This window comes from Genypterus blacodes, unplaced genomic scaffold (assembly GCF_046128005.1).
Source record: "Genypterus blacodes isolate CSIRO-AG114 ecotype Tasmania unplaced genomic scaffold, CSIRO-AGI_Gbla_v1 ptg000017l_1, whole genome shotgun sequence".
Taxonomy (NCBI): Eukaryota; Metazoa; Chordata; class Actinopteri; order Ophidiiformes; family Ophidiidae; genus Genypterus; species Genypterus blacodes.
The window spans coordinates 4,324,751-4,336,862 of NW_027466831.1; the positions used below are offsets into that span (position 1 = coordinate 4,324,751).

Genomic DNA, 12,112 nt, shown 5'->3' on the forward strand with positions numbered 1-12,112 from the left:
CATCCACTGAAGATTTTCCACAACTTCTTCTTACATATTAAATAAATTAAACACAACCTCACCAGAGATAATAACCTGAGCCGCTTCACTTTCAATTGAATTCTGTTGACTTGGCACAAATAAGCTACAGCTGAGAAGAGAAGAACAACACAATAAAGCCTTCAGATTAGGCTCGGTACAAACATCAAATCCTGCCCCCTCCTGCTTTGGAAGGATCATCAAAGGTCAACTTAAAGAGATTTGGATACTGGAAGGTCAAATATAAGGAGGTGGTTAATGTGGAACACTTTGTCTTCAAACTTAGTATCTGCCATCAAATGAATGCTGGCCATTGCGACATACTCAATGGCTTCTCGGCTGCCACAAAAGGGCAGCTGAAGCTTGAAGATTTCTTAACATCACTTCATTACGCAACTACTCTGTTCTCCCTCAGACTGTACAATTTGGTAATTCACTCTGGTTGCATATTTTTCGTTAAGTTTCTTCTTATTTTGTGCATCCTCACAATAATTAAGTGACATTTAGTTGGGCAGTTACTGTGTTACTTTCATGAGATTGGCTTTGTGTTTCTGTTGGAGGATAAGATTAAAATAACCTTTAATATGTGAGAAACACTTCTTTGGTTGGTGGGTGGCTGGATAGAGTGGATTGTGGGGTGGTTGAAGAGGGCCGTCTCTGAATGAACCTGACAGTCTGTGGTTTTGTTGGTTGGGCTGCAACTTTTTCTTTTGTTGCCGAGCCACAACAGCAACACGTACAGCAGACTGCATCAAGTCTATGATTTAAATTGTATTGTGAGGTTTTGTTTGCCTTTTCTTAGACAAGGAGACTGCAAACTGAAACGCTCGGCTTTGCCAATTGTCCAGACCTGCCGTGAAACAGAAATGGAAAAGAGATTAGTTACTTCCAGCTATTTCACTTTACGCTTTGCAGACAGTGGATTGCCATTGTACAGATGAAAGGTGTTGCTCCCACTCCCGTCACAGTGTTCCTGCTGTTTGTCACCGTCTGCAGCCCTTCAGGCTCCCCAGTGTTCTTATTCTGCTCTCAGAGGAGCCGGTGCGTCAGCACACTAACACAGGCGGCTTCACTAAAGGTCAGAGAGCAGCAGCCTTGTTCTAATGCCTGCAGTGCATAACTGGCAAATATCAAATCTAACATGCGGCAGAGAATGAAGAAAGAAAAAAAGACAATGGTTGCAATTAGACCTCAGACGCAATTGTAAATATAGACAAACACCTAATCAGGTTTCATCTTACTTCCTTTTCTTATAAAATTAAGTGATGATTTTTCTTCTATACACATCTTTCCCCTTATTTAGTAACAGTTCATGTCACACTAGGTGAGTTAAAAGGATCTTGCTGCCACCTAGTGGACATAGTTGCGTGTAACGACCACGGTCAAAACAGTTCACACAATTCTGACAATCCGTAACCATTTTTACTTAAAAATGTGTACACATAACAATTCAAATTAAACTGCATTGAAAAACAAAACTCTATACACAGGCCACACAAAAAAAAACTAAAAACAAAAACAATTGAAATTAACAGTATGGTTTAACACCTTCTATACAACATCCACCATTGAGGATGTTAAAAAATCTTCATGTCCACTATTATAGCTCCAGTCAGCCATGTCATATGGCTGACTGGACCTCATTTAATTTTGTAGACAAAAAATAATAATACAGCTCTACGTCTCTAAGGCAGAGACATCGTGAAGTCAGTCCAAGAGATTTCTGAGGTCGAGGTGAGGAAAGGCGTCATAGTAACAGCAGGTAAAAAAAGGAGGAGAGTGCAGGGGTGAGTAGAGACGGGGTCACTCCAGCTCTTTGAAGCGTGCAAACATGGCCTTGCGTACTGCTTGTTTGTAGGTGGAGTGGTCCCAAACAACTGACTCCTTCTTCTTTTTCTGCAAATGGACAGAAAAGTTTAGTGCCGTAACAACAAACATTACACAAACAGATTCAGAATGTGAAGCACGACACCTACCTGAACAGGTTCAGCCCCTAAACCGGGCCTCTCACTGACTTTATGCATATCCCTAAGAACAACAACAACATAGAACTCCTTTAAGCAGATTCCAAAGCAAAACACAAGCTTGATTCCCTTTTGTGTCCCAATACTGCCATTTCAATCACTCAATGAAGCATCACCTACCTGGAGCTCCCAGCCCAACTACCGTGGTGATGTGCTTGTGGATGAGGGTGTTTTCTCTTCTTCTGTTCTGGTGACGGGACTGGTTGCTTTGCATTCAGCTATGAGGGACATGTTTCATGTTAAGCAAAGAACTGACACGGTATGCTCGCCGTCACAAGCTTCGATCCCACGCTCATATTCACTTACTTCCTTTTCCTGGTTCTCAAGTGCTTCCAACTCCTTTTTTGACCTCTTGATCTTAAGGTGGATCTCCATATTTTGCTATCAGAGACAAAAATAGAGTTGTTAGCAGCTTAATCTATGTATTCACTGTCCTTGCACATTGAAGTTCACAGTCATACCTTGTGCAGGTCAGAAAGCTGCTGGTGGCGGATCAGAGCATCCTTGTTGGGAAACTGTCTCCTACACAGCAGACAGGCCATCTTCTTCCAGTCAGTCAACTTGTCCTCCTTGTCGTCTGACTGGCTGCTCCTTCTGACCGCCGTCCCATCCTCCTTGTCCTCTTCTATCTCCTCATCACTGCCAGCTGCGTAGTCTGATGCCAAGAGACCCAGAGAGCCCATAGGACGCTGGGGAAGCAAACAGGACAAAAAAGAAAAGCCATCAACAGGTGTCAAAGTAGTTTTTATTGACTGAAGTAACATGGAAACCTTTTTTAAAGACAGTTAGAGTTTTGAAATGGCGCACTGAAGAAAGTCAAAAGAGAGAATGTGTTAATGAAATCCATTTTGCCACATGCTTACCTTAGACTTCTCATCTTTCTTGGGGGGAGCAAGGGGTTTCTTAAAAAGATCATCTCCAATTGAGTTCTGAGGGTACAGGTAAAGAGTCGCACAAGTAGATCATTAAAGCAAGACAGCAAAGATAAATATTTCCTTGGAGTTTAAATCCATGTACAGAGTAAATGCAAAGACGATCTCTAACCTTTCTCTCGAAGATGGCAAAAGCTGCGTCTGCTGACTTGGACTGCCTCCTCTCGTCCTCCATTCCCACCTTCAGCAGCGGCGACGGGGCACGGACACTCTCTTTCTGCCGATTCTGGATCTTGGCCCAACGCTCCATATCTTTCATGATCTGCAGAGTCAAAATGTTTACGTTATACATTTCATATAGGGTGCAGTGAAGTTCATGTATTTGCCCCCTTAAAACATTTCTAATCTTCAAACTAAATTTTAAGTAAGATAAAGCCAACCTGAGTTAACAACTAAATAGTGTTGTTAAAATGCTACATTACAAAACTAAAGCAGTACCTTGACAGCAGCTAGACTTCTTGGCTTCTCCTCTTTATCTTTTCTAACAGAGTCTTCATCTTCTTTCTTCTCGGCCCCCGCAGCATTCAGAGCCGACTCTGGAGCACTGCCGGCAGCAGAGGCAGGGACTAAAGATGAGAGTTCTGTGTCCGGTTGCAACAAATCTGACGGCTTCTTCATTTCCAGAGGAGCGTCGGCTGCCGGGTTGGAGAGAATGGCCTGGTCTTCAGCGGTCATGGCCACAGAGAGGCTTTCTGCAGAATTCCCACCTGGAACGGGGATGTAGGTCTTTGTTGCCTGATCCCAGTACATGTACTCCTGAGTTTGAGCATTGTAGAAATACTAAAGAAAAAGGAAACGGAAGAATAAGAGAGAGTGACAACCCAGTACAACCTTTTGACACCAATGGGTTTCTTTAAACTTGGGTGTACATGCAGTTATTGGACAGCGCTGGATCCTCACCCTGGAGTTGGGGTCGTAATAAAAAGTGGTCTCGGGATCATAGAAGAAGCCCGACGTGGCATCATATAAGTAGTTTGTTGTGTCTGGCGTATCTGCTGCTGGAGAAAATGAAAAATAATTGAGAATGCGACCATACGGAAACATACAAAAGCAGAGGACGCACAACGGAAATGTAACAGATGTATACAAGAACAACAGAATACGAGCGGACACTCTGTCTTACAGTACATGAAGCTCTGTGAACCGTCTGCAGTGGCCGTCAACACAGCAGAGTCTGTGGGCACATGAGGTCCAGCAGCCTGGTATGAGGGATCCACAGTGGAAGTCTCACAAAAGGCAATTCCCTATGAAGTGTTAGATGGTGGTGCAAATTAATTACATTTAAGTGGAAATGGGACCAAATATTTAGAGTGAATCTCTGTGTTTTGCCTCACAGCGTACCTGGTCAAGGCTGGGGTTTGATGAAAGAGAAGGATTAGTGGCACTGGTCATCAATTCACCTGGAACAACACAAGAGTGAGACCACGCAAAGACGATTTCCATGTGTGGTGGTAAAATGCAGATTGGGAGGAAATCTTACCTTGCATCCCAACCGGTGCGCCACTAGGTGGGAGCAGAGGTAGCAGACATTGTGGCGGCTGTGGGAACGGATGATGCTGTTGCTGAAGGAGTGCCAGATGAGAAGAACACGTTATTTGAGAGCTACAACACATCCCCTTCTTTTCAACCATTCCAGAAGTAATGTAAGGAAAACCACGACGTACCCCGATCAGGCTGGCGTTAGGCGGGTGACCGAGAAGAGAAATGTTTGGTTTGTCAAAGTCTTTCCTGAAACTGAGATGGAAAATAAAACCAAGGGTTAATAAGTTGGATCAATCCGTTAAATATGGATCAAAGAAATTCACTGTGATATGGTGACTAACTTTTGGTTCTTCAGTGGTTTGGCAACTTCGGCATAAACTCTGACGCCGTCAACGTAGAGCGGCTTGGGTTTAGTGAGGAGATCAACCAGTCGTGTCACTTGCTAAAAAAACCCCACCCAAACATGATTGTTAGTGCTGGATAATAATGGTAATTGTTTTGAGGTAGACTTTGTCTTTATACAATACCTCATGGGAGTCCATGTCAACAAAGCAGAAGCATTTGGCCCCAGGCGTCTTGCCTTTGACCAGTCGGACGTTCCTCTCATCCAGATATGCAAAGGGATCCAAAGCCTTCAGAATGGTGTCGACTGTGGTGGTGGGCTTCACGTTCTTTATTATCATGGCTGTAGATAAGCACACAAGGAAATGCCATCAACTACACGCCATCTAGTACTTTACAGCTGCATGTGTGCAAAAGAGTGTGTAGCATAGCCGCTTAAAGAAACTTCAGAAAGGGAATGTGGAGCTCAGGACGACATACTTTTACTGTCTTTAAAGACGGGGTCACTTTGCTGTAAACTGTGATGGGGAAAGGTGTGGCTGCTCCACGACTCTGGCTGTTGTTCCATGTCTTGCTGTTGGAGCTGCTGGTCCACCTGCTGCTGCCAGGCCTCTGGGGTCAGATCAGAGCTACGCTGCCACTGTCCATGGGGCAACGGCTCCAAAGGGACTTTGGTTTGTGACCCATTCAAGTTGCTCTCCTTTTTCTCCAAAGGTTCACCTAGTAGGGGTAGCTGGGGGTCCCGGAGTTGAGGTATGTTGTGATTGGATTCCTGATTGAGAAACAAATGGTCATATGTAGCAGGGTTAACTATATTGCAAGTGGACACATTACTGTGAGGTAACAATCATTCCACTCACATGAACAGCTCTTTCGTGCTCATCTGGCTGGATGTATTTCATGGATGCCGTTTTAATGCCAACCTTGAGGGACCCCTGAAAGTAGAAAAGCAAAGATCGAATCAGGATTTTACTACACATGTGTCTAATATCCATAATACTACCATTGACACCCAACATGCAGTGTGGCAGGTTTAGCCCTCCTCCTCACTGCTTAGGATACAACAGGCTTATGGTGTTCAAAGCTGAAATCCAGAACCATGCTTCACACAGGCTATTTACAGCCATACTACCATAAAGTGTTTCAAAGGGAATACAAAGATACTGGACTCAATTTGAGCCTGAAAAGGGAAGACTGAAGTCCATCCGGAACGCAAATAACCAAACCTTCTAGTTCCAAATAACAAGATTAAAAGTAAAGCATACAAACCAAGCTATGTCAAACTAACTGAGCTTGTCTTTCTCATACAAAATACAGCCTAGTTTGTGAAAATGAGGCAGAGTAAATGAAAACGGAGTGTAAATAAAGAGTACCAAGTTGGTGGCTAAATCCACACCACTTGAAGACAGAGTGCATATGTTTCACACAAGGGATTAACAAAACCATGAATGTGAAAAGACACATTAAGGAAAAAGCCCTCAATATCCACAACCACCATAGTTGCCAAATGGCCATTCAAATATGTGCTAGCTTTAACTACATCTAACTAATAATGCTTCAATGTGCTCTTACATGTGTCTACAGCTTTGTGCTGCGTCTAATCTAAACAGAACTATACCAAGCTACCGGTCAACAGCAATACTGGAGTTTATGCATCAAACCCCTCCAGTAAGAGAAATAGCAGAGCCAAACAAAAAATAAGAATAAAACAATTAAGCAACAACTGAGCTCGTCCCAAATGCTACAAGACACTTCACCCGTCTTATAGATACAATCAGAGTAGAATCTTCTTGACCAGCATCAAAGACTGAATTCAGGATATGAAGGCGAGTACTTCATGAGAAAATAACTGCTCACCGCACAGCAAAGAATGTTCAAGAAACCCGGATGACAAAATTCCAGCGATGTCGAGTTCAAGAGAATAACGTCAAGAGGAAACGATCAATGAAAGGCTTTTGACTTGATGAAAGAAGTGAATGGATGTATTCTCCCACAAAAAGGCTGATCGGGAATCAGAAGACAAAACACTACACAAGCAAAGTCGTGTAGTGCAACAACAAAGCAAAACCCATAGAAAGCCTCCATTACTTAGGTTACTTCTATTCTCAAAATCAGAATTCTTCCTCATGAAGTAAGCAAACACATAACCGATGTGTTAAATGTTTCATTAAGGTCATTGGTGGCGAAGATACTCAGGTCTGCAGTTATTCCAGTGATAACAGAAATTCTTCATAGCCTGCAGTCCAACCAAAGAATGAGGAAGCTTAAAGACGCACGTGTGCCACACACACACACACACACACAAACACACACACACACACACACACACTTACAGAGTGCTGATAGGTGAACAATCCCTTTCAATCCTTTACAACGCAAAGAACTCACAACTATGAAATGGTATCTGCTTTGTCAACACGCTCAGTAGAACTTCATGAAATAATTCAGCTTCAGGAATATTAGACAATTCTATGTGACATTTTTCAACCATGTATACTTTCTGCTTATATCCATTTACAGTGTTTGGCAGTCTGGGGCTAAATTTGAAAAGTGACTAAGCGAGGGACCTGAAGGACTGCCAAGGCTTTCTGGATGTGAAATAAGGGTGCCACAAATGATGTCTTCTTAACAACTTAAGGTTCACTAAAAATACCAGAACCCCCTTCCCAGGTACTCTCTCTCCCTCCCAGGCTACAAAATGCCCCCTCAACCCCTCGTAATCCTGATGGGAGAGACGGCCATCGTAGAGTGATGAGGATGGGCCACCTTGTTGGACTCCATGAAGTGGACTGCATCCTCGCGGTTTAAAAACTCCACATAGGCCGTATCGTAGCTGTAACCTGGGGACAGCATTTGAAATACAGATGGGTTTTTGTTAGTCAATGCCAGTAATGACAGTCACCAACTAAAACATAGACAGTTCGAGAAAACATGGAGATCAGCGACGATTCGTCTGGGAGCGGATATGACACCTTTGTTGCCACACATACTCTACCTTTTTAAGAGGACTTGTTGTCACGTTTATTCTTCATTTATTTATTCTAAACACCGATAGGCTTGACTGAAGTCAAGCCTTAACAGAGAGATATTCCGGATCATTGTAGGACTGCATGTTGTAGCAGAATAATGTTTCTATCCAAGCAGGTACTTACATCTGTTGATGCTTATCAATGTACTTATCAATGTAACAATCTTCTGGCCCCTGAAACATAATCTTTACCAATATGCCTGACCATGACTACAGGGATCCATTCAGATCTCCCTTTGAAAAAAAAAAAATAGAAAAGAAAAGGATGTTTAGATCAGCAGGACACACCACCGAACGTGTAAGGACAGAACTAACAAAGCCGTCTCCTTTTCAGGCTTGTTGAAATTGTTTTGTTTATCAGAATGCGTTGATAAATTTCCTCTGAAGGGGCTTCAGTCAGTCCCTTGTCACAGGTCTTTTGTGACAAACGTCTTTCGGAAAGTGACTACGGTAAATCCTCTACCTGCTGAAAACGACCCCATATGCTCACCAGCGACCAAGAACAACAAAGGCAACCAAGAAGCATTAAAAAGGAGGAATGCGAAGGTTTCGAATGTCGTAAAGGCGGAACGTGTCGTGGGACGTGATGGCGATCGACTGCCCCAAACAGTTGCACTAGGAAACTAATTTCTTACCTGGCAGGACGTTTTTGATCTTCATCCCCTGCATTGGCACGCCGCCGCGGACAGGAAAGGCACCAAGGATCTGCAACAGAAGGCGCCAAAGTGAGACCATTAAAAACTCAAGACGCTGCTCTTCAGAGCGACGCCCACCAACAGGAAACGTCCCGCCGCAATAGTTAACAGGAAACGTCATTGTTTCATTCTTACCTGCTCCATAGTGGCAGTCTTTGGAATACCAATTATGGATATAGTATTGGAAACTTTGTCCTCCACGGTTGCACTCCTATAATCTTGATCCTTTGGCAAAAAGTGTGGTTAAAAGTTTCAGGTATGAAGCGTCATCAAAACACAGTCTAAGGTAGAGCAGAGGAAAATAAAACAAACCGAACTCTTACTGAAAACATAAAAACCACACCTACCTGAGAACCAGAGTCGGCAAACTTTGAGGGTGGAATCGGTTTGGCCTCTTTCAGAATTTTCTCGGGTACTTGAAGAGCTTCGTGTTTGTAGTCAAACACCTTCCCGGATGCTGTTCTGTAATCGATGTCCCTGTAGTCTTGATCTCCTCCCGGTACAGTGCCGGCACCTTGGAAATCACGTTCAGCCTCTATCTTACTCCTTGCAGGTCCCTGACTGTGCGGAATATCCTTCAACCCTTCAAAACGAGCATTAGCATTCTTAATCTCTTGTACTGGCTGACTCTTCTCTTGGTGGAAAGTGGGCCTACCATCGAGCTTTGATGCATTTTGACTCTGCTTTTGGTCCCTTACTCCTAGCCAATGTTTACTCTCATTCCCCCTGGGAAGAGGGGAGCCTGCAAGGGGATTCATTTCCGGTAGTGGATGGTCTTGTGGAGCTTTGCCACCAATTGATGGGCGAGCCATAGCTGGAAAGTGGCCACCATGAGGGAAACTGACATCTTTCCCCAAGAATTCAGGAGGCGGCCTGTCCTTTTCGTTGAATGGTGGTGGACCGCCAATGCCGACGCCTCTGTTGAAGCCCATCGGGGGTCTTTGTTCAGCGATACCTCCTGTACCTTTACTTGCGTTTGGGGGAGGATTCTTTTCTTTGCAACGGTTCTTCCACTCTTCTGCAAGAGTCATCTCTTCACCACTTCTGTAATCCATTAGCGGACTGTGTCTTGAATCGTGGTACTCTCCACCTCTGAGCTTGGTTTCGGGACCTGCAAAATCTAATCTCTGTGGCCCACCAACATCTGAAGGGACGTCTGATCTTGTCTGATTTCCAAATCGTAAGGGAGATCGGTCCCTACCTCTATATTCAGCTGGTGGTCCCTGACGATTTCTGAAATCCACATCAGAATCAAAGGCGCCTCTCTGATTGAAAGGTTGGCCTCCTCTACCGTCAAAATCCATCATCTTCCTTTCACGCGGAGGAGTGTCCCTATTAAAGTGATCACTGTCATCCATGCCCCTTGGAAGCCTATCACGCATGTCCCTAAAGCCATCATTTCTGTCCAACGGAAACCCTCTTCTCCCATCAAAATAAGGACTGTTGAACCTCTGCATGTCACACTGAAACGTTTCTCTGTCGCTCATGTCCATAAATCTGTTGTCTTGTTCTCTTGGTGGCATGCCTCTCCCACCCATGTCGAGCGAGTGTCTGCCCGGTCCAGGGAAACCAGGTGAATTTACTAGCTTGTCTCTGATAGCAACTTCATACTGCCTCCTGAGAGTCATGTCTGGCTCTTCTCCGGGTCCGAAACAGTCTCGGTTCGGCTCTCTACCTCTCATATCACGTGGGTCCATGTCGCGCCCCCTCATGGATGGACCGTCCATCCGCCTCATATCCATTGGTGGTAAATCTTGAGGTCTTGGGCACATTTGACTCATGTTCATCCCATCTCTACCTCTAAAATCAGGCATGGAGCGATCTCTGCCCCCAAACATTTCTCCACGATGACCACCACTGTAACACATAATTTTTTTTTAATTAGGCTGCTGTTTGCTTAAAGAGCATATTTGCCTCATAACAACAAACAAACAGATTCTTGACCAACCAGTCACTCCAGCGTTTCACAATTCAAGGATTGCGGACATTCAAGGTGAATGCAAGTACCATATAAGTTTCCATTTTACTACAGTAATTAAAAGAAGAGCAGACTGGCATGTTCACAGCTGTTTGAGAACTATATAATATAACTATATGCATAAATAGTTGCAATGAAAAGGAAAAATAAATCAGAAAATTTGACTAAAAATTCAAGGGAAGGGCTTTTCCTTTAAAAAAAAATAAATAGCCATCACAAAAAATAAAATGATGGGCGACCAGACCAAAACACTGCCTTACTGATGAGCTTGTGACTGAAATCTAACCGTGCTTACCGGAAGAGTGGTCCTCCTCGTGGTCCTTGCCCTGGTCCATCCCACATACTTCGAGCCGTTGTGTTACCTGGAGGAAGGGTTAAACCTTAACATTGATGTATGTGGTGCAAATCCAACAGATTGCTACAGAAGAACTAATTATATTTTTTAGAAGTAATGACATCTCTACATATGTGTAATTCTTTGCCGTTTTCCCTTCATGTCGTCAGCTTTGATTTGGCGATAAAAACTCAGTAATACTAACACAACTCATTACAAACGGACCTTTGTCCGTGTATGTGTGTGGAAAAAAAATGTGGGCAGTGGCTTAGTGGGAGCTTCCGCCTAAGAACCGGAGGGTTGCTGGTTCGAGTCTCTGCCGAGGTGCCCCTGAGCAAGGCACCGAACCCCCAGTTGCTCCCCCCTCTGTAATGGGTGGTAATGTAATGCAAGTCGCTTTGGATAAAAGCGTCTGCTAAATGATCGTAATGTAATATAAATCTGGGTCAACTCTTATGCTGCGTTCGTTTTACCCTGTGACTTGCGCTTCGGAAAGCTAATTAAAACGCACCTCATCTAGGAAATCCCGACTGGGAAAGTAGTTCACCATGTCACACAGTATAGCTCGACTTCTCAGCTTATAAATTCACTTTCGGTAACATTTGTTAAAGATAAACACATACACAGAGATACTGGCTGTTAAAACACGTCACAGCGACCGCCTCGTTACTTTAGTGAGTTGTTGAATCATAGTAAACATATTTATCCCTCAAACAGCAAGCAAAACAAACACTTGCTGGGGGTCCGTGTTGTTTTGTCCAAAGTGACGTAATCCCCAGTTCCGACCTCCCGCTTCCGCCGTATGAGGAACGCAGCTGAAGCATTGGCCATGCTAACCTAAATACACTAGATGGCCGCTAATTATAGCTACTACTAGGCCTTTAACCGTCAACGCCCCGCCAAAACATCATAGTGCAAACAAAACAAGCGTCAACGACCTCTTGAATAATGGCATCATTGGTGGTGTAATTTGTATGCGTAATTGCTTAAATGCAGTATACTAAAGAACCTACGTAGGCTGACACGGTACGGTCCACCGTTAGCATTAGCAAAAGCCGGTTTCGTTAGCCACCAGCTAAGCAGTACGGAGCAAAATAACCAAAATACAGCTAAATACAAACAATATATTTCTTAGTCATCGCGTAGATATTAATATGACTGACTCACCTTGTTTATCCTTTGACTTCGTTGTAAACTAAGCGAAGGTTTGTCGAATCGAAATGGAGACGAACCCTTGCTGCGGACAGATTGCGCTTCTTCTTCTACTTTTGGTTTCCGA

General features: G+C 43.8%; 1 protein-coding gene across 3 annotated transcripts; it reads right to left on the minus strand.

Annotated features, from left to right (window-relative positions):
* Positions 1 to 900: 900 nt before the first annotated feature.
* Positions 901 to 12,112, minus strand: rbm6 (RNA binding motif protein 6). Of its 3 annotated transcripts, none has more exons than XM_076140918.1 (23): positions 12,001 to 12,112; positions 10,795 to 10,861; positions 8,869 to 10,378; positions 8,657 to 8,746; positions 8,462 to 8,531; positions 7,565 to 7,638; positions 5,659 to 5,733; positions 5,279 to 5,570; positions 4,984 to 5,141; positions 4,798 to 4,898; positions 4,639 to 4,708; positions 4,455 to 4,536; positions 4,316 to 4,374; positions 4,098 to 4,218; positions 3,875 to 3,969; positions 3,413 to 3,754; positions 3,087 to 3,236; positions 2,906 to 2,971; positions 2,504 to 2,731; positions 2,349 to 2,423; positions 2,163 to 2,260; positions 1,995 to 2,046; positions 901 to 1,914 (listed from the first exon to the last, which is right to left on the minus strand). In XM_076140918.1, the coding sequence occupies exons 2-23, from the start codon at positions 10,839 to 10,841 to the stop codon at positions 1,822 to 1,824; spliced, it is 3,948 nt and encodes a 1,315-aa protein (XP_075997033.1). In that variant the 5' UTR covers positions 10,842 to 10,861; positions 12,001 to 12,112; the 3' UTR covers positions 901 to 1,821. The 3 variants fall into 3 exon arrangements, with proteins under 3 accessions (XP_075997033.1, XP_075997031.1, XP_075997032.1); XM_076140916.1 differs by having other exon boundaries at positions 3,875 to 3,972; XM_076140917.1 differs by lacking the exon at positions 12,001 to 12,112 and adding an exon at positions 11,345 to 11,582 and having other exon boundaries at positions 3,875 to 3,972.